At 46.6% G+C, this 26478-nt stretch overlaps 1 protein-coding gene across 2 annotated transcripts in view; it reads left to right on the forward strand.

Moving 5' to 3' along the window:
- The window catches only part of CARS1 (cysteinyl-tRNA synthetase 1), a 1125505-nt gene that overhangs the window by 728138 nt on the left and 370889 nt on the right, over positions 1-26478 (forward strand). For both annotated transcript variants that reach the window (XM_069624151.1, XM_069624150.1), the window contains one exon: positions 2933-3036. In XM_069624151.1, the coding sequence (XP_069480252.1) occupies positions 2933-3036 (104 nt within the window). The remainder of the gene's footprint in view (positions 1-2932; positions 3037-26478) is intronic.

Raw genomic sequence — 26478 nt, forward strand, 5'->3', positions numbered from 1 at the left:
ACCACTAGGAAGCAGGAAAATTCCATTAACTGATGGAAGCCTGAACACACTTTCACTCAGGGACACCCAGAGAGAGTCCTTACACTGATCTCTCCTGCTTCTTACTTCTCCCACTATCTGCCTGCCATGGTACAGTCTTGACTTGCCTGCATGCTCACTACTCATCGACCTTCTGGTTTCCTTACTCCTTACTGGGAAACCTGATTGCTCTTGCCATTTGCACCACTCATTGCCCATGGCATCAGCATCTAGAATTAGTAGGTCCTCGAGTCACAGAGGTTTAACTAAAGGCAAGGAACCATTAGAAAGAGTGACAGTCTCCAGTGACACGTTTTGTTTTGAGCAGGATATTTTCTGCAGTCTGGAGAGGGGGTCTGTTAGGGAGAATTCTCAAAAATGTGCCAATTCCTCCCACCTTAGAGCCCTCCAGCTCTTTTGCTAAACTTTGGGACTTTGAGCTTTTCAATTCAATGTGTTTTCTGTGTTTGTTTCTTTTAGTTATGGAGTCTAACCAACTCAACAGGCATCATCTTTTATATTTGTGCCACAAAGCACCTTCAGTGCAGTGCCACAGGGAAGTCTTCCAGATTTCCCAAGGTTTAAATACCTTCTCTGGGATCAACTACCGTTTCATTGAAATTGACTTTACTTAGCATTGTAACTTTCTAGACTCAGCAGACACTATCTTACAATAGAGTTTTGGAGGAGAACTTAGTATCCCCTTTGTCTAGCTTCTTATGTAGCTTATTATGTTACCCTTTCCTCAAATGACTGGCTTGTGGCTGTGGTTTCGTTTTGAACTACCTTGGTTTACATTTACCGCATTTACTCGGGAGCCATCTTTTTCAAAATAGCGTACAGCCATCTTTGCTAAAATGGTGCCGGTCTTTTTTTCGCCAGGTCTTTGTGGGAAGGTCCTTCTGGAGAGGTTTTCTGCGCGCCAAACCAGGTTTGGTCTCTTTGTTAATTTCGCCTTTGGCTGGGTATCTGAGAGAAACCAGCCTCTGGCACCCAAGTGTATTGGGTAGGCAGGAAGTGAGGGAGGTGCCTGAAACTCCCTGTGCTTAGTCTCCTTGGAGACTTTGTTCAGGCTCACTGTCCACCAACGACAGCCACCCTGCTGGGTGAGTGACAGCTAGGCTGGAATGAATGGGAGAAAACTGAATAAAAGTCTGTTGGCTTGGAAGGCAGAGTCCACCACTGGATGAAGGAACCGAAGAAGAGCTTGAAGAGGATGCCTGCTGCAACTCCTGGACCATTGGTTTGCCCGGTGAAGCACTGCTTCAGTGACTACTTGCCAGGTTCGCATCGACGGAGAAGCCCCTGCAAGGACGACTTCTTCCTTTGAGTTGGTGGGACCCATCAACTCCAAAGTAAGCCACCTGGACACCCATGTCGGAGCTGGTTGAATTTCCTCAGAGTTGCTGCAGGAAAACCGTACAGCCAGGGAGAGGGACACCATATTGTGTCCTTTACTTTTACACTAGCCTAAAGCTTTTGGAATATCCTCCGGACTCCCACGAAGCAGGACAGCCAAAGCCTGAGCCCCCTCAGCAGAGTGCGGGACCCCAGATGTAAGGACAGTCCACCTTGAGAGTCAGGAACCGCGCTTATTGCTATTTGCTGTACCGCAAGGAGCTGAAATGCGAACCAGCCACTGAAAGTGAAGGTTGCCAGTTTTGACAGTCCCAGTGCAGTGCAGGAGTCCCCCGACGTCCTCCCTCTTGTCCTCACGACTGAAGCCCAGAAACAGTGAGATCTGCAGAGCTGCACAGGAAAAGAGGTAATCAGCTGCATCTTTTCTTCTTTACCAAGGTACTGTAAAATAAGTCTAAGAGAACGTACCTCTTACTGTAGAACCCTAATCAGCTTGTGGCCCTACATTTGATTCTTCTTTTCATCAAAGACTCCTAAGAACTTGTGCAAAGACTTTTCCATTTACTTACCTGAAGTGCTGCATCCTATACAAAAACTTTTTTCTATTGGCTTTGGCTTAGCCTATTGAATTGAATGACTCTTCTAATTGCTATCTTTAAGTATTTGCCCTGCTTATGAATACTTGTAATTTCTTGTGTTCGAATAACCTTTGCCTTTTACCAACTTTTTAAGTGTGTGTAAAATATTAATGTCCCCAGCACCCTTGTCATTGAAGTCACCTGCGGGTGTAGGTTGGGTCTGTGGGCCATCACAAAAGGGTCTTGTCTGGTTCAGAAACTCAGAGTGTACAGTACTAAGTGTTCTTGTATGTTACTAGTATATTGCTCCCTTCTAAAGGTTTTATAACTGACTGATAATTAAATGAATTATTGTTTATGCAAGAATCCTTGAGTGTAAGAGTGTATTTGAATACCTGTAACTGTGAATCTTTGTGTAACTCCACTAGAGCTCACATTTCCCCTCTTGAGATGAGCCTGGCTGCTCAACACGCTACCAAAACTGTGTAGTACAAGCTTATACCAAAGGTTGGGTTGCCTATACCTGTAGTCATAGTTGTTTGTAGTGTTCCCAGGGGCTACTGCATACAAACTTTGCCTAACAGGGTCAGGCTAGGAGGGTTTGGAATTATGATGTAGAATTGACTCATCCAACAATGATCACAAATAAGGTCCTGCTTAGGGAAATAAACAAAATATCCATGTTTTTAAACTGGTTGTTAGCAGCCAGTAAAATGAGAGTTCAAAAATGTAACTTAGCAAATGCACTCATTGTGAACACATTGATTTGATCAACAACTTGTTCATGTTCACTCACTGTATACAAATCACATTCATGCATTCGTTCATTTTTGCAACAGTATGTGTACCTTTTTGTGAAGATTTTATGTTATGTTGGTGAAGTAAGCAAAGGAAAATCGAACAATACTTCACAGAACGAAAATAAGGTACAAATATTCCAAATACCATAGTTGCTAAAATATGTTCCTTCTAAACAGCTCGGCAGCTACGACTGGCTTTTCTGATGCACTCTTGGAAGGATACGTTGGATTATTCAACCAACACTATGGAGTCTGCACTTCAGTATGAGCGATTCATGAACGTAAGTAATCTGTAATCTGTTCTAAAGCTCATTTACATTAGGGAAGTAGTGGACTCATGTTATCCAACAGTAATATACTGAGATGTTCTGTGAAATGTCTCTCTTCCCACTCGTATGAGAAATCCTTGTGGATATCCTGTGTACAGACTTGACCGAAATTCCTTCAGAGAGCGATGTGAACGGTTAGACATACACAAACTAGTATTTCTACATAGTTAAAGGACCCTTTCGCTAGATCCTTTTCCCACCCCTGGGCCACTGCATGGAAGAATTCGGAGTTCTCTGCATTTTATAGTCTGTTTTTTAGGCAAACCTTTCAACTAGCAAACACCTAACATTGTCACAAGCCTTCTCTGCAATCCCACAGTGTCCTTGTTGCTCTTATTAGCTTCCTCTTTACAGTAAATGTAATATGTTGAGTGGTACGTTTGTGCATTCCCCAGTTTCAGAATGTTCTTCTGCTCTTTTAATATAGGGTTCCATTGCTTCCCAAACCTGACATCAACCTAAAAAAATACCCAATGTAAAATTAATATAAAATAAAATAAACAGTTGGATCCCTTGCAAAAATGCTTCATGTATGTGACGTTATGTTAAATGTATATTTAAGCACCGACTTAGGCCTACCAGGGGATCAAGATGCATAGAATGTTGAGGTGACACAAGAACAGATTGGGTTCCGAATAATGGAGGAAAGTGATTTAATTTGGCATCTGAAGTTAAAATGGTCTGTAACACTTCTCAGATTTTGGGAGAATGTCTATGGTTTGGCTTTGATCATGCTCAATAGCACTTTGTATAGTTGCTGAGTCCACATGCTTTACAATTGCTCTTCCTGTTCCACCCGTTTTATCAGTTTAGTATTGCATAGATCTGAGTCTTGCAAACAGTACTTCACGCTAACCTTCAGGTTCACTATTTTTGGATTTCATATGGACCCTCTGTCAACTTCGACCCTCCCCTTCTTTATCATTCCAATGTTGATGTTAATGAGCAAGATTGTAAACTACATTAACCAAACTCTTCACAGAACTAAGAGACTCCATGAATATATGTTCCCCTTTCTCTCTGATAACACAGTAAAAGAGCATTATCTGTTGCAAATTATCATACCTCACACACCTCACTGCTGCATTCTATCTTGAATTCTCTATTCATTTGTTCTCTGCATTTCTTTTAAATACTAACTAGCGTACAAGACTAATCCATGCTCCTCCCTAATTGGAATACATTCCCACTCTATACCTACTCTTCCCCTTGCACCTTTTGACCCTGTGTCCCAATCAGCCTTGCTGCTCTCTTTCTGGTCATCCATTTTAACCATTGGAATGCCCATGTAGACACCTGAAGAAGTGGTCTTATTTTGCATGAGCTGTATGTATTAATTTGGGGCAGGGAGCAATAAGCCATGTTATCCAAATGCACACCACTATCCAGTAAGCAAGTTGTTTGTCCAGATTCTCAAAAGGTTACTTCTTTCATGCCTTTATGCCTACTATGTAAACTATTGCTGTCTTTAAACTTCTTAACATCTTCTTGGATGACAACATTGATATGTGACATTCCAATTCCATTTACTTTCCCCCGGTTTTTGTTGCGTATGCAGAATAGTCTGATATACTGCCATACAAAACTGCATAGTAGAATTAACCACCACATAAGCATAGGGAGATTGTCTGTGTAATGGGTCAGTTTTGAAGTAGGGTAATTAAGTTGAAAGAAAACGATGTTTAAAGGCTTCTCACCGTTTTTTAAAATTTGGCTAGAACTGTTGGTGGCATATATTAGACAATGTAAGGAAATAAAGGGAATTCAAGTTGGAAGTACTGAGATAAAGATCTTAGCTTATGCTGATGATATGACGGTTCTTCTTTCAAACCCTGAGGTATGTTGATCAATGCTGCAGGAAATGTTTGAAGAGGCTGGCAGAATGTCAGGACATAAAATAAACTGGGACAAAACTGAAGTTTTCCCTCTGTCCAAAGTATGTGATAAGAGTGTGTTAAAATCCTGGAACTGCAAATGGTCCCCAAATGTAGTAAAGTATTTAGGAATACATATAATTAGAGATTTAAAGAAAATTGTTCAGTTTAATATTGGTAAGATAATAGACAAAACAATAATAAATATTAAGAAATGGGAAAGGCTTAATTTGAATCTATGGGCAAAAATGTATGTAATAAAAAGGGTTTTATTACCCAAGGTGCTGTATATTATACAATCGCTGCCTCTACTGATCTCAAATAAAGTTTTGCAGAACATTGATAAAATATTCCAAACCTTTTTATGGGGAATTGGTAAGAGGCTGCGTATTCCAAAGTATATTTTGTTAAGTGAAGTTAAAGAGGGAGGCTTTGGATATCCAGATCTTCTAAAATACTATAGCGCATTCTCAATTAAGAAAGGCTCACATTATTTCGATGAGGATGACAACATGAACAGAGATGTTCCCCACGTTCTGTTTTATTTATGGGTATTAATCCTATCGTACCAAGGATATTCATTGCAAAATCCTGTTGACCATCAACAGCAATAATCCTCTGAGGGTATAAGTGATAGAAGTGAATATTTCCAGAATGTGCTTTGACAGATAGCTTTGTTGTAGTGGATCAAATCAAAGAAAACGAGGTTCAGCTAATGGGTAAACATTTTTGCAAAATTCATTGTGTGAATGAATTTGAAAAAGCCGCTGGAAAGTAATGCAGCACATCAAATCTTTATTCTTTTTGAGAAACATGACAATAGTAAATTGACTGAAAAAGCTCTGTTGATGGATGAACAAAACTTAAACAAACATTTTCTGTACAGTTTTGCTGGCAATGGATTAGTATCAGCTGCTTTGCCATTGGAAAAATATTTTATAGCAGTAGACACTTCTCCGGGAGCAGTACGAACATTTAGAATATTCAGAGGTAGGATAGAATTACAACAAACGCAAAATAGGTAGATATGTGACAACAGACTATTTTTGTCATCTGTGGCTTTTGTGTAATAAAGCTTAGACTAGTAATCCTAACAAATATGAATTTTAATCAAGGCCACTGTATGCTAGGCCCTTTGTTGGATCTCCACTTTTTGGCACGTCTATCTTTCCACTTTTCCCCCCTAACTCATACTTTTTGCCTGGTGTGTAGTGTAGACCCTTTTCATTTCTTTTTTTGATAAATCTAATAACTTTTTTAAAATGATTTTTATAGATTTTGTAACAAGTCTGACAAAATACATGTTAACTGCACAGTAATGGTCAGTAGCATATCCATATAACAAACATGGAGCATTAGGAAAAAGATTGTAACTTGTCGTATATTGCCCCCCCCCCACACCCTCCCCCATCCACACACTCACTCAACAAGAAACAATGGACAGTATAAAGAAAAGGGAAAGAACAAGCGGATTTCCACAAAGCACATGTTGTAGGACATTGCTCGCATGCGTCGCACATTTCTTCGCCATAGTGCAGGCATATAGATAGCATGGTGCTTCACGATTAGCTTGACATTGAGTTCTCAGTAATGGATTTAATCAGTCAGTCTGAAAGAATCCCAATATGCTGTGTAGAATTCAAGGAAGGGCAGCCAGATCAAATCTATGTTCGTACGTGATTCCAGGACCGCTGTGGTCAGGCTCTCCATTTCGTAAATAGTGTGTGCTTTGGTCAGCCATTCTCTTTGTTGGGAGGGTTGCAGACTTCCATTTGACAGCTAAGCACACCCTGACCGCTAACAGTAAATTACGTGGCATTGAGAGAGTGACACATGAGTCCTCCCCATCTGCTTCCACCCCAAACAGGATCAACACTGGTGTGAGTGCTCTGGGTATCCTATCTACGGCCTGGATCCACCCCAGGACCTCCTTCCAGTAAGCTTTCACTTTACGGCATTCCCACCACTTCCAGTAGTCATTTATTTCTCCAAAGCCTCTCCAACAGTAGGGGGATGTGCCCAGGAATATTTTGGATAATCTTAAGGGAGTGTAGTGCCACCTCACTAATAAGCATGTGTTGTGTATTTTATATTGCACAGAGATAGATGACGCCCATACCACCCTGTGTATAGCCTTCCACGCCTTAGGTTGGTCTGTCAGCCTCAACTCCGCCTCCCATTTTGATTCCGACGACGGGCGCACAAGGTGACCTCTAGTAATCAATGCCTTGTACATGCAAGCTATTAGGCCCTTTGTCGTTTGGGGGACACTGAGGGTCTGCTCAAACGGAGTGAGAGGACCCCGAGGGGACTTGCCCCAGCAGGGGTCTCTAAGGACACTGCGCAGCTGGAGGTAGTACATGGGGGAAACTTCAAGACCCTGCAGGGCCTCCCTTAAATCTTCTATGGAGATGTACAAACCCTTTTTCCACATTTGTCCAGCTCTCGCGAGACCGGCCTCATACCAGGGCTGAAAGCGATGAACTCCACTTCTCCAGCATTGGATCTTTCATGGATTCACATGCTTAGAATATTCCCCGTCGTCAGACTGGGACCGCTCGGTACACATATATAGCCTTTTCCAATAGGAAAACTTCCGACACTTTTGTGTCCTATCTACGTCCTTTTAGGACCCACCTACGCATGCTCCGTAGGCCGTCCCCGTATAAGAGGCCCACCCCCGCTGTTCCCCTTCAGATTTCAACCGTCTCCAAAGTAGTGGGATCTCCTCGTGTTGTCCTACTGTTTTGTACTATGTTGCGTCATTGGATTTCGAGTAATAATGTCCTCAGTGCCAGGTAAAGCGCTGTTCCGTCCATGCGCGACATGCGGCTTAAAAAAGGTTTACGAGGGAGACGGACATATGGACTGCATATATTGCCTCCACCCTCACCATTCGGCGGATACCTGCGACATATGCAAAGGGTTTTCTCAAAAAACCCTCAAAGACCGGAACCGACGCCTGGTGGCATGGCTGAATGATGGAGCGGGGGCATACCCCCCCTCGGAGGTGGGCTCCACACAGTCGGCGAAAACATCACGCCGCGCGGCCTCGTCGGAACCCCCGCCGAAGAAATCTAGACCGTCGGAAAAAGAGTTGTCTGGAAGTCACTCCACTAGAGACTCCTCGGCAAAGAAATCATCCTCATCAAAAAAGCATGAGAAGGAAAGGAAACCCTCCTCTGGCGATCATCACAGATCGACCACGAGTCGAGAGTCCAGTAAAAGCGGGCACAGTGTGGAGAAGGCGGGACCGCCGAAACCACCTGCGAAGTCTTCGTCGTCGACGGCGGTCCAGTCATCGGCCGCCTCCCTGCCACTGGCACAGGGGGCATCCACCGTCCCGTCGACGAGGGCCTCGTCGACGGGGTTCCTACAGGAGGCCTGGAGGCCTGAAGTCTTTGACCCGACCCCCCCGGAGCCTTTGCTTCAAGAACAAGCTATGTTGCTGTCCTCGGAGGACAAGAACGAGAGAGTTGCCGGCCCAGCAGACCTAGGGCTACGAGCGGCTGACAAGTCGTCGACGAGGGCATCCGTTACACCGGTATCTGCCCCTCTCCTCAATCGGTTCTGTCGTTGGATATTCTGTCCACGCTTCAGTCCTTGTTGCAGTCGTTGGACCAGCGGACTACCCCAGGCAAGCCTGCCACAGTCACTCGTCGACGAGCCGGGCCCGTCCCGTCAACCGACGCACCCACGCACGCCAATCTCAACACTGGCACAGGAGGAAGGTGAGCTACCAGATTCGGAGTCTGACAGGGGAGCCATGTCGGATATCTCATTATCCCCCTCCAGGGATCCTACCTGGGAGTCAGAAGCGGGGTTGGAAAACCCCAGAAGCCCAGCTCACCCGTCCCCTCCGGACGACATTGCGTCATTCCATTCTATGATGAAGAAGGCATGCAAAGAATTTGGTCTGTCCCAAGAAGAACAGAAAAAGGATTGTTTTTTGTTCGACCACATGGGCAAGAGAAGGAGGTCGGTGTTCTCGATACCAATACTAGACCATGTATGGAAAGAGGGGTTGCAGACAATGAGACACCCATTCTCAGAACCAGCAGTGAAAGGACGCCTAGAAAAGAAGTTTAAGGCTCCAGAGTCGACCCCCAAGTGTTTATCCTCCCAACCAACACCGGACTCGGTGGTGTCGGCGGCAGCAGCGAGGAAGGCCAAAGGCACAGCACAAGTGCACGACTCCTCCTGAGAACGAGGCGAGACGCCAAGATGCCTTTGGCAAGAAAGTGCTCTCCGTGGGAGCGACCACAGTAAAGACCGCAAACTCTCTGGCAATTGTGGCCAGATACGATAGGGAGATGTGGCACAGACTAGCTCCACTGCTTGACCACCTTCCAGAAGAACAGAGAAAGGCGGCGATGTTACTGGTCCGAGAGGGTGAGGAAGCCTCAAATCACGCAATAAACATTGCGGTGGATCTCGCTGAGTCAGGCTTCAAGCAAGTCAACAATGGGGTGGTATTGTGTCGACAGTCATGGCTTAAGTGCACCTACTTCAGGCCAGAAGTGCAATACAAGGTCTTAGATATGCCCTTTGAGGGAGACCTTCTTTTCGGTGAAAAGGTGGACGAGGCCCTAAAAGGGATGAAAGAAGATTCGGACACGGCACGTTCATTAGGTGCCCTCCAGAGTGGAAGAAGTTACAAGTCTTTTCGTCCCTTTAGAGGGGCTTCAGGTAATTCAAGTTTCTCTTCTGGAGACAGATCCTTTGCCAGATCGGCTTACCCCTCCCAGGGATACCGACGTGCCTCACAATCGGCTAACCATCGACAAAACTTCCAGTCTTCCAGAAAACGACCATCATACCCATCGTCGTCGAGAGACAAGCAGAATAAAGATCAGCAGTGACATACCACACTCCGTTCTGGGGGGGAAGAGTTTCAGCATATGTCGACGAATGGGAAAGGATAACGACGGACCAATGGGTGCTAGACACCATAAGAAACGGACACTCTCTGCAATTCAAACACAACCCTCCGCAAATTCCACCTGCGTTCACCGCTCAGTCCCATATGAAGGTACTGCAACAAGAGGTTACACTCATGTTAGCGAAGGGCGTGATAGAATTAGTTCCAACATCACAGAGAGGTCAAGGAGTCTACTCAAGATACTTTGTCGTAAAAAAGCCGAACGGCAAATGGCGTCCCATTCTAGACTTACGCGATCTCAACAAGTCCTTAAAGAGCCTGAAATTCAAGATGCTCACTCTGCAGGAGGTGATCCGCGCAGTTCAAAAGGGAGATTTCCTGGCGTCCCTGGATTTACAGGACGTGTATTTCCATAGTCCAATGTGTCGGAAACACAGGAAATTCCTACGCTTTGTAATAGGGCAAACTCATTACCAATTCGCGGTTCTTCCTTTTGGGCTCAAGACCTCCCCCAGAACGTTCACAAAATGCCTGGCTCCAGTGGCTGCCTGGCTAAGGAAGCAAAGCCACCACGTATACCCATACCTCGACGACTGGCTGGTAAGGGGATCCTCCCCAGCTTCGACCAACACAAGTCTGCAAGCCACCATGCAGCTTCTACAACGGCTAGGATTCGCCATAAACTTCGAGAAATCCTCTCTGCGGCCATCGAGAACGCTGGTATTCTTGGGGGCACAGTTCGAGACTCAGTTAGGGCTGGTGAAACCTTCCCTCGACAGGACCTCAAGACTCATTCAACAAGCGGCCCGACTACGGCGAAACACCAGGATCTCAGTGAGAAAGTATGTTTCGGTCCTAGGGGCCATGGCATCCTGCATCCATCTGGTGAGAAACTGTCGACTATTCATGAGGCCAGTCCAAGAATTCCTCGCGGACCGATGGACACAGGCTCAGGGATCGTGGTCGGACAGGATAACCGTCGACGACGACAAGCTACGTCGGACCCTTCAGTGGTGGCAGAGTTCCCGCAATCTGAACAGCGGTGTGCCCCTACAGGAGCCGGAGTTTCAGAGCACCATAGTTACGGATGCGTCCCTAACCGGATGGGGAGCGCACATGGGTGCTCTCCAAACGCAAGGTCGCTGGTCTCCAACGGATTCACTCCTACACATAAACGTACTGGAACTCAGAGCGGTACGATGGGCTTTGAAGGCGTTCCTACCACACATCAAGAGTTTGCGAGTGCGAATACTGACCGACAATACAACAGCCATGTTTTATCTGAGGAAACAAGGAGGGACACGATCAAGGACTCTTTCCATAGAAGCCCAGAAAACATGGCATTGGGCAGCGAAGCACGGAATTTCCCTCGTGGCTCATCACCTTCCAGGAGTGAGGAACGGCCAAGCCGACTCCCTCAGCAGAAGCATGGCCCAGATACACGAGTGGGAAGTGGACACGGGTCACTTGAGGAAAGTGTTCGAGAAATGGGACCAACCCCCTCTGGATGCCTTCGCGACGAAAGACAACAAGAAATGCGAGGAATTTGCAAGCAGATGGCCCCAAGAGGAGTCGGTGGGGGAGGCGTTCTCCTTCCCATGGACGGACATGTTCCTCTATGCTTTCCCCCCGTTTCCCCTCATACGGAAAACAATACAGTGGATACGCAGATACAATTGCTGGGTGATTCTAGTGACACCATACTGGCCGAGGCAACTGTGGTTCTCAGACCTCCTCCATCTGTCGCTGGAACATCCCATAGCGTTTCCGAAAGTCCCGTACCTTCTATCGCGGGACAGAGGCATGGTGTGGCATCACGACCCGGACAGTCTCAACCTTATGTCCTGGCTCCTGACTTCTCGGAGTTCGGCGCCTTAGACATTTTAGAGGATTGCCAAAAAATTCTACAGGCGGCTAGAGCCCCTTCTACAAACAAATCCTACTCCTATAAGTGGCAGAGGTTCTGTGAATGGTGTAAGGGGCAACAGGGCCTACAACCGTTGTCGGTGACGCCGGAACAAGTTCTACCTTACCTGCTCCTCTTAGCGGAGAGGGGATTATCCTTCACATCGATAAAGGTGCACCTGGCGGCCATCTCGAGGTTCACAAGGAAAAGGCAGTCGTCTCCTCTATTTAGCGACGGACTTGTAAAACACTTCATGAGGGGTTTATTTCGAGCTTTTCCCCCGGAAAAACGTTTCCCCCCGACTTGGAGTCTCAACACAGTGTTGGCAGGCTTAATGAAACCGCCTTTTGAGCCTATGGCCACGTCCGACATAAAATTCATTTCGTGGAAGTTGGCATTCTTGATTGCTATCACATCAGCTAGAAGAATCTCGGAACTGCAAGCGCTGGTCGTAGACCCGCCATACCTGAGATTCTTTAAGGACAAAGTAGTCCTGGCAACTAATCCTATGTTCGTCCCAAAAGTTCCGACAGTGTATCACAAACACTCGTCCATTGTTCTCCCTACTTTCTTCGCCACACCATCATCGGCAGCAGAAAAAGCTCTTCATACCCTGGATGTTAAGAGGGCTCTGAAATTTTACCTACATCGTACACAGGAATTCAGGTCTACTAGACAACTGTTTGTCGCGTATGGTCCGTCGACGAGAGGAAAAGCAATCTCTAAACAAGGATTGGCTCGATGGGTCTCATCGACGATTGCGTTTTGTCACTCTAAGGCCACTGCAAGGACATCCTGAGCCCATTCTACAAGATCGATGTCCTCCTCAACAGCTTTGTGGGCAGGAATTCCGTTGACGGACATATGCCAAGCTGCGGCATGGTCAGTGCCCCACACGTTTACCCGCCACTACTGCCTTGCTAGGCAGCATGCGGACGAGGTGCAGATGGGAAGAGCTGTCCTGCGCCATCTGTTTCAGTAAGGTAAGCTCCACGCTGTGGAGAATCTGTTGTCTACCTTTTTAATGACAGTTCATTTTATGTGGGTAAGGTTATATGAGGTAACTTATTCCTACTGTACATATGCATTGTGTAGTATGTTGAGGGTATATTACATTACATTCTCACCACCGTCTCAAGTGTTACTGCTATACAATCTATTCTAAGCATGTGAATCCATGAAAGATCCAATGCTGGAGAAGGGAATAGTTTCTTACCTGTAACTCCATTTCCCCAGCATTGGTATCTTTCATGGATTCACATGCGCCCACCAACCTCCCCGGAATGTAATGTATTTAATGGATAAAATTAACCCTTCCTACTTTGGAGGGGCCGAAATCTGAAGGGGAACCGCGGGGCAGGCCTCTTATACGGGGACGGCCTACGGAGCATGCGTAGGCGGGTCCTAAAAGGACGTAGATGGGACACAAAAGTGTCGGAAGTTTTCCTATTGGAAAAGGCTATATATGTGTACCGAGGGGTCCCAGTCTGACGACGGGGAATATTCTAAGCATGTGAATCCATGAAAGATACCAATGCTGGAGAAATGGAGTTACAGGTAAGAAACTATTCCCTTATTAGGTTTCGAATGGGGGAGACCAGACACAACTGAGGGGGGAGGGCCAAGTCATAACTCCTTGCACGGCGCGAGAGGGGTGCCAAAGCGACCATAACGCTTTCAAAACCGGATGTTCTCGAATTCTCTGTCATGGCTGGCAGGGGGACCCACAACCATTCCCCTGGCGTGACTGGCACGAAGGAAACATTTTCTATGGCTACCCATTGTTTTTCCAGGTTCTCTCACAGGTGATCTGGAAGGACCCGAAGCTGGGAGGCTCTGTCGTATTCCCCCAGGTCTGGATATCCCATGCCCCCGACTCTTTGGGCAGAATGAGTGTGGAATACGGGACTCTGGGCTTTTTACCGATCCATAGATATGATAATAGTGTTTGTAGTGTTTGTTTAACTTCTGTGAAAAAGGATTCAGGGATAGATTCAGGGATAGATACCGGGAGAGATTGGAAAAGAAACAAAAACCTGGGCAAGATGTTCATCTTTATTGAGGTGAATCGTGCCGCCCGAGACAGGGATAACTTGGACCATCTGTTACCGTTGACATTATTTGCTTCAAAGAGATCTGAGAGGGAAACAGTAATATTTACTCCCAAGAATCAGACGAATTGAGATTGCAACTAGAAGCCCCAATTTGCTTCCAAGAACAGGGGGAGGGGGAGAGTACGCTATTCGTTCTTAGGGGGACTACTATAGTTTTTTGTAGGTTTGCCCGGAAACCCGACAGGACTCCGTATTTCGACAATTCCTGGAAGAGGGCAGGGACAGATTCTACTGGCCGAGTGAGATATGCCAGAATGTCATCAGCAAACATGGCCAACTTAACTTTCTTGCCTCCCCAAGTCATGCCGTGAATCAGGGGATTAGATCGAATGGCCTGAGCAAAGGGCTCGATAACTAGGGCATAAATCGGAGGAGTGGACAGCCTTGCCTAGTACCCTGCGTGAGGGCGAAGGGTGCCATCGATGGAGACTTAAGCCTGGGTTGTTTGGTATAATGCCCTAGCCCCCTGAGTTCACGCAGCTCCCAACCCAGCCCACTTCAGCATTGCCCGCAGAAAAGGCCATTCTACTCGATCAAACGCCTTCTCAACATCAAGTGACAGCAGGAAGGGACTATCATCGGCTTCTTGAAGACCAGCCATGAGATCTAAAGTTTTCCTGATGTTGTCTGCTCTCTATATTCCTCTTACATAACCAACCTGATCAGTGTGGACCTGCTGAGGGAGCACATGGACCAACCGGGCGGCCAAGATGCTGGAGTAAATTTTTGCATCAACATTGATGGAGATTGGGCGGTACTACGCGCATTCCAGGGGATCTTTACCTTCTTTAGGAATCACAATAGTTATCGACTCTGTGAACGATTTGGGGGCCTGTCCTGACGTCAAAATTGAATTAAAGAGCTTAATGAAAAAGAGGAGAGGGTTTTGCTAATCGATTTGTAGAAAGCTGGCGTGTAACCATCCTGCCCCGGTGCTGATCCAGCTTTTAGGTTAGAGATGGCTCCCTGAACTTCCAAAGTGATGATCGGGGCGTTTAACATTTCAAGGTGTTCTAGGGTTATAGGAGGGCGAGGGAGGGTAGCTAGATATTCTTCAATTACTGGGGGGGGAGCTGTCCCCCTCCGCCGTGTATAGCTTTGTGTAGAACCTTGGGAAGCGGCCCACGATCTCCTGGGGATTTGTGAGAGGAGCACCACGCTCGTCATTAACTTTGTATACAGCCCTATCCACTCCAATTTGCAAGCATTTTGTGGGCTTTATCTCCTTTCTTGAAGAATTTCTGTTTAAGGTATTTGAGTTGCGCGAGTGCCTTCCCATTCCAAATGTCCCTCATTTCCTCCCTTAGCCCTCCAATCTGGTTCACCATGTTGTCACTTTGGGTTGGGTGGCCTTGGAGGTCTCAATCTAGACGGGAAATTTCATCCCTGAGCTCTTCCTCCCTGAGCTGCATGAGTCTTTTCCTAGATGCACCTTCGGCTATCAGGATTCCCCTTATCTTGGCCTTCCTGGCCTCCCATACCGTGGTCAACGACATCCCATTCACGTCATTCGTTTCAAAATAGCTTGTGATGGCATCAGAATCTCCCTGAACATGGGATCCCTACACAGAAAATCATTGCAGACCCACTGTCTATCCAACGTAGCAGGGGGGGGCAAGGTCTAGATCGAGCGTGCATAGCTCATGATCAGTCCAGGCCACACGTCTATAGATGGTCCCAGGATTTCATTTTCGTTCTCAGCTCCTATCAAACGGTAATTTCTTCTTGAAAAAAAAGTCTGATCCTCGGGGGGCGGGGGGGGGGGGGGGGGGGCGAGAGAAAAAAGTGAAGGCTCTATCTTTAGGATGGGCCGTGTGCCATGTGTCAATTAGGTGGTGCTCTTTTAACTGGTTAAGGAATCTATTCCCTTGTAGACTGCTTGGCGGATGGGTGCTTGTGCACACTGGATTCCAATCCAGCTCTTGCTCCGCTACGATGTTAAAGTCCCCCCCACAAATCAATGTCCCCGCCCTCCAACCCTCCAAGAAATCAAACAGGGGTTAAAAAAAACTTTGCCCTTAAGCGCAACAGATCTACCTTGGGCGTCCCTGTGTATTTGCTCTATTTGGAGTCCTATAGATTTCCTGTATAAGATTCCAACCCCACACCTTTTTCGGGGACCGAAGGCCCATACTGTTTCTCCAATTTCCCTTCCCACGATCTTGCGCTCCTCCCCCGGGTGTATTTTGTCTCTTGTACAAACAGCACGTCTAATTTGTCGTGCCAACATAGACCTTTTTGTGGCGAATTGAGACCCTTCACATTCAGGGATCCTAAGACTATACTACCAGGCCCAGCCATGCCGAAAAGTGGACATTATGTGTGAAGCCCCCATACCCTGCACCCCACGTGGAGGGCATCTTCCTCCACCTATGGTGAATTGGATTTCTTGCGCTGCCAGTGCTGATTGCGAGTGTGATTTAGTGCTGTAGATCTGATAGACCCTTTAGTCTGGTTGTGTTCCCCCCAGACCTCCACCCCACCCCCAAGAAATGCTAAAGATGGCATTCTCTTGTAGGCAAAAAGGAGACACCCTAAACTAAGAAGGGCCACTCTGGTGGGGCCCCTTTCCAGGTGTGTTTTAAGAATGTGAACATGTAAGAGAAAACATGTGATGGGAACAATATGCAGTAACATAAGTAATGTTGATACGTCCCTCAGACATCTAGGCGCTCACTCCTTAGTGTGGTGCACCAAAAACCTGAGTGGGTGGCTTACACAAAGAAAGCTGCAGGATACGAGAGTGCAATTCCACTTGTCATGGAGTGTTTAGTCGTTTATATTTCCACTTTGTTTACGCCCAGCCTCTTCTCGGGTGTTTTGGCGCTGGGTCCTGTTGTGGTCCTGTGGGCCTTCTTCAGGTTTCAGTGTCTGAGCCCGCAGTGGGACCCCAGAGGTGCAGTAAGGCTCTCTTTGCTTCCTCAAATTGAGGTTACTCTGAAGTCCTCGCTGCTAAACTCAAATGACAATGAGAAGGGGTGGACCCATCGGTAATGAACCCCTTTCCCTGTAGCCAGACCGTGAGGGGGCGACACCCTCTTCTCTAGAGTCACTGCTGAGAGGTCCTGGTAGAGCTTCACGTTTGAGCCTCTGAATTCTATCGTTTTATGAGAACCGACCGTGGTCCTCGCGGGGGGTCCTCCCGCTCTGTGCACTCTGTCGAATTCCAGTTTGGGGGGGATTTACTTCACTGTATAGGGACAGAATCAGGGCCTTGACCTTGCTTTCCAGGTCCGCCGGGGTTTCGCCCTGCTCCTCGACTAGGCCCAAGATTTGGATATTCGACCTTGGCTCGCGGTTTTTGAGGTCATCAAGCTTTGATTCAATGTCTTGTTCCTTCTGCTCCAAGTCTTGGAGCCGGGCCTCGTACTGCATTGTTGCGATGTCCCCAGAATGCTGGTTACTCTCCATGGCGTCCAGTCGGTCTTCCACCTTAGCCATTTTGGTCTGCAAGTCTGAGACGGTCTCCTTGAGGCTGGACTTAATCGATCTAATCTCGCCGAGCAAGAGGCGTATGTCTGATTTAGTGGCGCTGTCAAGGTCGTTACCTGGAATCCTGGAGGAGCTCTGGATTTCATCCGGTTCCATGGCCGTGCTTGCTCGGCTGAACGTTCGCAGTATTGCTAGGGTGCGTGGGTCCAGCTTTCGGCCCAGTGGCGTTGGTGAATTGCTGCCACTGCTAGGGTGCAATTAGTCTCTTTGACAAGTGGGCCCCCGAAGGACGCTGCTACGTGGAACTCTTTTGGGTGAAGGGCGCTTGTACCCCCTTCGCTGCAACTTTATTTTGGAATGGGGACTCCGACTGGCCCTCCGTTGCCACTTTCACAGTGCCTCGCTTTGCAGGGACAGTGCCAATTGGCGTTGCTGCCGCCCCCTCTTCTCTGAGCTTGTCTTCAGGTTGCCTCCGTAGCACCCCCTGTCTCAAAAAAGCTCTCATCAGAGACAGCCGCGTTGGCCTGGATCAGGTTTTCCCACTAGTGCAGAGGTTCTCTATTGCTTTCGAAAAGGGCGGACGCTGGCGCCCTGAAGTGAGACTGTTCCAGTAATGGAGTGGGCAAGGCAGGTGTCTGTTCGCCCCCTCGCACTGCTCCAAGTTCGCCAGTGCCGGGGTGGGGGATTCTGAGGTCTTCAACAGTGCTGACAATTAGGGGTGGAAAGAGCTATGAGTAGCTTCCACTGATTTGTGTCCTCCCATCCAAATCCGGCCTGCGTGACAAACTTGAGCACAATGTGATCTTTTTTCAGTGCACAGGGCAGGCAGCCCACCGCTTCAGGCAACTGTTCTAAACTCTTTGGCAGCAAGGGTGCGGAGCTTGTGACCATTAATGCTTTGATTGTCTGCCCCAACAAGTGAAGATCAATAGTCTTCTGGGGTGCCACTCTGGGGCATGTGGCTACAGCTTGACGAATCCCCAGCTGCGCGTATGATCGCATGTTGTATTAAATTGACAAGAGGCTCGCCCAAGGGCTCTTCAGGGTTGAAGTTGTGTACCACTGAGACAGGTTGTTGGTGTGGTCGCGGGCGCCCAGGTCGGAGTACTCTTGCAGTGGTAGTTATGGTCCGTGGACTGGGAGGGTCACACTCCGACAGGTGTTTTCTAGCAGCGAGGGGTTGTGCGCCAAGTCCGCCCGCGTGCCCGTCACAGCAGGGAATTGGCGCGGGAGGCCGTCCGCAGATGTCCTCAGCCCGTAGTGTAACCCCACGGTGGGCGACCAAGGGGGGAGGGCCCACCGAGCGGCACACCGCCCGCTCACTTCCAGGAGTAGAGGCTAACCGCCTCGCTGATCACCGGGGGGGGGGGCTCCTGCTCTGTGTCGAAAAGCAGGGAGCACAGATGGATGGGGCAGGGATAACGAACCGAAGTTGATCCTGTTTCCCCAACTTTCTTGCTGGATGTGTCTGGGGCACCCACTGCAGTCACACACCTTTTGGGCTTCAGTATGGGGCCTCACCACTGCCCGCGCAGGCTCGACCGGGCTGGGATACACTACTTCCTCAACAGCCAGGAGCCCAGCGCGTGTCTGCCATTTTCAAGGTTCTGCCGCCATGCTGAGGGTGCATTCTTGTCAGGAAGATTTCTGCCTGGATACTTTTGCGGTTTGTACAGAAACGTTCTCAACTGCTGCTCAGGCGTTCCTGTTGCCAAACGTTGCGTTACAGGGACGATAGCTTCATTTTTCTGCAGTTATTCCCAGCATGTTTAAGCCTGGATAGGGAGATGCCGGATTAGGCTTCCATCGCGTCTTTGCCCCCTGATGGTCTCCAAATCTAATTACTTTTTAAATAAATTCATGACGCCTATGATCAGTGTTTCAGAGATGGTAATCCTACAATGCTATCAATTTGTCAATTTTATTTACAAATCTATAATTAGATTAAGATGATCTTTTTGTCATTATTACTTGTTGTGACAAAGTGACCTCCCAGTTGTCACAAGGACATGGGAGCAGTATCAACAGTTCCTCAGTGTCAGAAAGGACCCTTGTGTGTGCATCCGAGCGACAATCCCTCCAGATCACTTTGAAAGATCAGGCAAATGGGGATAACCTCACCCAGTGTCACATCTCACCCCCCAAAGCCTAAAGGGAACTCAAAAGATCCAATGGCAACACAACGATGTGGAAGAAATCTGCCCAAATAGTACGTTTGTAACCTTGAAGAGAACAACTATGGGAACTGTTAGGCAGAAACCTGTGCAGTTCCCTCTGGGACCAATGCAAAAGATTTAGGACTACAGGTGTTTGGCAGTAAACCCACTTGGTAGCAGTCTGCACCACACAGATTCACTTGGTAGCTGTGGCTGAGCAGTCAGACTTCCCTCAAGAAGAGTTAGGCAGTATACAGAGTTTTTCTTTTTTTTTTTATTGAAAAACTACAGTTTGAATTCAAGAAACAAACTTTTATTTCAAACAAGACCTCAATTCTCACATCATAAGAGTAATCAAAATCCAAGAAGAAAAACAAGCAGGGAGCAGAAAACAGAAAAGCAGCAAACATACAGATGAAAGCATACAGTTACCCACTCCGTCCGGCTTCCACACCTGCCTCCCACCTGTAACCAAAATTTAGCTTTAGCTCTCCGCTTTCAGAATGGAGTCAAAATAATTCACAGTTGCACATACAAGATTTATGTTGTGTCCAAAGATGATCCGCCCCCACCATCGCTCCATGTCTCCATCTATCGGTGCAAAATTACCCAGATGTAGTGTGCGTTGAGTAACAGTCTGAGTGCATTCAATTAACAGGTGTTTAGCTGATTCGGTCGACTAATTACAGAAGCGGCAAAGATTATCTTTAATGGATTTGTCCTTTCTTTGCCAAAGAATTTCTTTGGTCTTTAAAGCATTAATTCGAAACCTAAGAAATTGGTCTCGGTGATGCCTCGAGGGACAGTGCAGTAAGTAACGTGTTGGTTCATTTAGCTTCCTATGCACACCTTCCATTTTTCATCAATTTTATTTTAGATCTCGCATCATTGTTGGTAATCCATGCCCAGTTATCAAATTTCATTTTTGCATATTGTGGGCGGTTTATCAACTCCTTGTTGGTAATATTTGCTGCAAAAAGGAAAGCCGACAATTTACAAAACTATATGCTGAGAAGATCGTGATTGTTCGAAGTCTGGTTGTTGGCAAAGATTTTGTAGGCCGGGGCTGATGATGTTAAGGCCATTTTCCTCATTATTGCAATAGAGTTCCAAACCATTTTCATATGCAGCGAGTTGATCGCTAGTTCATGTCGCAGGGCGGTAATTGGCATTGCTTGCGGCACTCGCAGGGCTTTCCGCCAGAAGTGGCCTTCTAATATATGCCAAGTTTGGACACTTATGTTCCAACCTGCCTCAGCCCCAAATATTATGATTGGAGTCACCTTTTGTAGATAAAATTTTAGGACTGGTTCTAATGAAAATTTTCCAAAACCTTGCTTGACGCCCTTGTGGGTAAAAATGGCTTTAGACAATAGACCGCTGTAATTTAGCCGTACTTTAATTGACGTATGTTCGTGCATAGCAATAATTGGCTCGAATTGCAGGCGGACAGCGCCATTTTGCCAATTTAGCCCATAATAAGCTTTGATTCACTCCGTCGAACGCTTGTTTCAAGTCAATGAATGCGAAATGCATCTTGCCGTTCTTGTTTAGGGTTTCCAATTTTAAGATCGTCAGGATAAGCAGATTTATATCCACTCCAGTCCCTTTTGTGAATCCGGTTTGCCGTATATCGCTTATCTGTGACGATTCAGCCCATTTTGCAAGTTTAAGGCGCAGGTTTGCCCCGAAGATTTTGCTGATCGTATCTAGCAGAGCAATTGGGCGATAGTTGTTGGGATCGTCCCAACTGCCTCGCTTGTGAATTGGCACTACAATTGCAGACTTCCAAGATTCGGGCAAGTTTTTCAGAAAACTAATTTTTCTACATAGTTTTCCAATGAAATCTGCCCACTCACATGGGTGTTTTTTTAGGTCGATGTTCGAGATCAAGTCAGGACCAGCAGCTCGTGAGCTCGTGAGCTCTTGAGGACTTTGATTGCTCGAATTATTTCCTCATGTTCCATCTGCACGTCCCACTTAGTATCATTAGAGCTCACTAGTAACGGAACCTCGGAATCTGGTCTTTTGAAGACCGAAGAGAAATGCCTATTCCATACGTCATTTGTTATGGTGTTGATTATGTTTGGGGCGCCGTTTACGGGCTCCATGTTCAAAAGCTTCCAAATCTTGCGTGTATTCTTAGTCAGAATCAATTGTAACATGTGCTCAGCGCGCTCTTGCTCAATTATGACTGCATGAGACTTTACCCAATTTCGATATCTCATGCGCCTTTCATGTATTGCTTTTTGAATTTCCATACTAGGAATGCGTTTCTTTAGGCTTCTCAGATCTTTTCGCAAGGCCTTTTTGGCATCATGTAGCACCTTGCAGTATATATGTCGATGGTTCCGCCCTAAGTTTTGGAATGTATTTCCAGAGATAGTGAAATCAGTCAAAAGTGGACTATAATTAGGCGCATGAGGGGCTGACTTATTCATTAGCTTTACCCTAAGCTCCTCAATTTGCCTACCACTTACTCGTGTACGATTTCCGCGACAGTTGTTTTCTAGGTTGACCTTACATGGCCTCGTCGGCATATTCATGTCTAACATGATGCGTAAATGAACAAGACAGTGGCCACTGTATTTCATTTTCTTTATTTTCAAGTCAACTATCTTAAGTACCAAATTACTTGAGATCCATATATAATCAAGAATTCTATGTGTAAGATCTCGAATCCATGTTGGATTTGCTGGAACATCTCCTTTCACGTTTCCATTTAACATTTGAAAGTCACATACACCCATGGCAGTTTCCCATCTTTTCGCTCTTTCGTCAAGCGCTTCCTTTGGGAGTGGCTGGTAGCTTTTCAAAGATTGATTAAACTGGAACCACGTACAGTTCATGTCCCCACAGCAAATAACTGAAAGATTATTATAAGCTAACATCGCTTCATCAATTAGGTGTGAGACTGCAGAGATGATCCCGTCTGTACTGATCTTTGTTGGGTTCCAGTAGATGTTTATGATTAGTAAATATTGTCGCTCTGTGATCTTTTTTTCCATTGTGTGGATGATGGTTCCTTGCACATATGGATTTGGATTTATTGGAATCGGCGATGACCAAGTTTGAGTAATCCTCACCATTGTTATAAGGCCCGAACTCGGGCGGCCTTTGACGTTTTTGACTGCTGTGTTCAATAAAACCGTGAATCCATCACAAATGGGCGGTGTACAAAGCCAGGTTTCTTGCATGCATATTATAAAAACGTTCTCTAATGGTGTCTCAAACTCGTTGAATAGATGTTTATAGCCACGTGTGTTCCAGGAGATGAATTCAGTTGGATTTTCTCCTTTGGTTAGTCAGAGTATTCACAATAGGTCAAGAGAACACAGTAGAACAAGTAAACGCTGACCAGGGCTTGGTGTAAAAGAGATATAATTATTTATTTAAAACCATATGAAAAAAAACACACAGGCACTAATAGTAAGCAATTCAAAATCACGGTCACTAAAAGATATACACTCCCTTAAAAGAATATTAGACAAGTCTTAAGTAAAGCCCCACTTATTTTCAGACAGCGGTGAGCGCTTAACGTAGATGGCACTCTAAAAAAGGGAGCGAAAAACAGAGAATAAACTGAAACAGATCCCAACACTTTTTCACGAACACACAAGAGAGGAAGGCAAAGTAACACCGCGAATTCAGAGTCAGTAGGCCGGATCCACTTTGAGGATCAACCGAAATGTGTCCAAGGTCACACGGTTGCAGTGCACAAGTCTTGTAAAGGTTCAAAAAGGAGTTGGACCAAAGAAAGGGACCAGTTAGAGGGTCAAGGCGGCCAGCCCAGTCCAGAAAGTTAAGGGGTTATTATTACCTTGTAGCAATCTTTAGAAAGGGAGGCCTGGCGGACACGGTACCTTAAAGTGGTGAGAACGCTCCAGCGGGGGCAGTTGTTCCTGGCAGCGGGTGCAAGTCAGTGCTTCGTCCGGGGGAAGAGAGGATCTCGTCGTGGAGGAAGACAGGAGTCTGTTGCACTGCCAGGGAAGAAACCAGCCGTGGAGTTTCTCAGGTACAAGGAGCGGTCCGGTGATTCGCGGTTCAGTGGTGAGTGGCTATCCGGCCGCCGGGGTGCTTGGCACGGGCAGTTCGACCACAAACCAGGCTGGGGTGCGAAGAAAGAAAGGAAAACTGGTTGGGCCCACCAGTCAGGGGAAGAAGCCTCTCTGGCCGGGAGATCTTCTCTGTCGTCGGGAAGTGGTGAGTCGGTTCTGCAGGGCTCCACCGTTTGTGTCATCGTGGTAGGTCAGCTCAGCTTCTCCCTCGTCGTATTCTCAGGTCCTGTGGCAACTTCTGAAGTTCCAGTCCCCAAAGCCCTGCTTTTATGCAGAAAACCCCCATTCACTCAGCCTAGCTGTCACTCAAACATGCTAAGTGGTGAGCCGGCCGGCTCACCACTTGGGCCAATCACACAAGAGTGCGACCTGAGTTACCATGGTAACTCCGTCCAGGGTGCCTAAACCCCCTCCCACACCCACTGTGCTAGACAGAGTGGCATCACTTTTGGAGCCTTCTGTGGAGAAGCCCGCCAAAAAAGTGGAACGAAAAGCTCGACTTGGGTTGGAGTCACAGAAGAGAACACAAACGCTGTTTTAGAATCGAGTCTTGGCAAAAAATACTAACCGGAGAATTAATATTAATTAAATAAACCGGCGGTGTGTTCGAGGCGATGAGAATTAAACAATTAAAGTTGGTAGCCTCGAACAATGGGAAAATCCCATAGGAAAATATTCGCGGTCGGATATAAAAAGTAGTTTCCACTGCCACCAGCCAAAACTCGATCAGAGGGGACGGAGACATGCCCCCTCGACTAACAGACCCCGGGGCAATCGAATTGCCCCGACATGTACGTCCACAGTATGAGGGTTTGTACTGGTTTCTGTTAATAATTTGGGACTAGTAAAGCTAATGGAGACTTTACATGCCCTGGGAGACAGTAGTCAGTCCCAGGGTATGGAGTCTATGGTGGGGTGGCACTATGACACCCCAGTGTTACTGCACGGAGGGTGCTGTGTAACACACATAGTAAAAACACATGAGACCCTATGGAGTAAAGGACCCCATAGCCCATAAAACACATTACCAGTCAAAGGAACACCATGAATCATGTCCAAGAGTGGGAAAAAGAGTCTCACTCTTGGCAGGAGAGAAAAAAAACAAACTCCAGAAATCCAGCAAAGCTGCTGGGGGACTCACTAGGTTAGGAAATTCAGCCGAAACAGAGAATTCTCCCTAACGGGAACCTATGAACTTTCTTTGATTGAAAACCCAGTGCGACAGGCAGAGGTGTGCAGATTTTCGTTGTAAAAACAGCCAGACGCATAACAAAGATCCCACTTCCTTAGGGTGATTTTAGGAAAGGGGAACCCCATATTTTCCCACCTGCTACAACTCCAGCAGAAATGTAATTTCCCGCAGGTGCAATGGAGAAAGGTTCAATGGAAGAAGGTGGCATGACATTGAAAACCCTGGAAGTGGAAGAAAGTAAAACCCAGAGAGTGGGTGAAGGTGAAGTGAAAGATGAAACCTGGAAAATTGAAGAAGGTAGAAATCGGACAGATGAAGGAGGAAAGAAAGGGGAGCATCTAGAGGTTGGAAGAAGGTAAAGAGGGAGAATACCAAAGAGAAGAATAGGCTGGTGAGCAGCATAGTTTACCCGAAGTAGAGAAGGTGTGCAAGGCACCTAATCTCCAGGTAAGAAAGACCGTAGCTGTGACCCACGGACAGCCAAAGACTGTAGTCCATAGAAAGGAAGAGAAGGTGGCAAGCAGGGCACTGTATCCGCAGGAGAGAAAGCCATATGCTGTGCCCATGAACAGGCAGAGGCAATGGCTTGTGAAAAGGCAGCAAAAGTAAACGCATACATACTTTGGTAAACGCGAAAGTGGATAGAGAAAAGACCAAACCCTAGGCCCAAGACCATGCATAGAAAGAAAGGGTTGGACTGGCGGACAAAGGTCGAGAAAGGGAAGGCTGAAGCCCCAGGTAAAAGAGACCAGCTGGAAGATGAGCCGTAGAGCTGGTCTTCTCTTTGGGATACGACAAGTGAGAAAACAAGCTGTAAGAATTTAAATGGGTCTAACACATGAGATGACAAACCGGAAGAGTGGCCTGGGCATTAGACAGGGCAAAGACAAGAACCTTGAAGAGAATATTTTACAGTGTGGGAGGACACTATTGCCAGTGAGCCTGACAAAACAAAACCTATTAAATGAAACTGTCAATTTTAGAACTGTTACACGATGCAGCACTGTATTGCCTTTGGAAAATATCTTGAAGGAATCTGGACCAATGCATGTATGGAGCCCTTGAAACGCGTGTTCGACTAGATATTTACAGTGGGTTTCAAACATTTCTGGGTTGAGCGCTTTCTTAAATCTTCTTGTTTGTATTGGTTAAGTTCCTGCTTTGGACATTTTCATCTTAAGGGACAACATAGCATGTTCAGACATGGTGACATGGAGTAGCTCTGGTGGTCCTTCAACCAATAGCCAGTGCTTCTAAAGTGAGAAAATAATCTGCCTAAATGGATTATACTTAATGTTGTAAATTGTAAAATCCTGATCATGAATATTTTCTAATCGCTAATTCTCTTCCACGCAAAGAGATTTTACTCTTTAATGGTTCCTTGAAAGTGTATATGCTTGTTCTAATTTCCACAGGAAGGCATTGAGCATTTGGAAGTGAAAGGGTTAACTCTTAGAACTTTCGAGAGCTCAACAACATTAGGTCATGTTTAGATACCCAACTAGATTATATTAACTATCTGATATAATAGGTCATTTATGACGCTCCTGTACACACGTGTTTCTAGGCACGACAAGACAAGGGAGGGGAGGACAAGACAATGATCTTACTAGGCCGTGTGTCATTCAGATCATGCCCGTGTGAGAACAAGAAGCGCAAGGGGGAAAGGGAGGGGGGTGCAAGGGAGAGTGGAGGGAAAACATAGCAGCAATGCTCTGAGTAAGTGCAGCCAGGGCAGAGTGGCTCTGGGTAGTGCAAGGAGAACAACGTACTATGGGGT

The sequence above is a fragment of the Ambystoma mexicanum genome, chromosome 11 (assembly GCF_040938575.1).
Source record: "Ambystoma mexicanum isolate Mex_15411 chromosome 11, UKY_AmexF1_1, whole genome shotgun sequence".
In the NCBI taxonomy this organism is placed as follows: Eukaryota; Metazoa; Chordata; class Amphibia; order Caudata; family Ambystomatidae; genus Ambystoma; species Ambystoma mexicanum.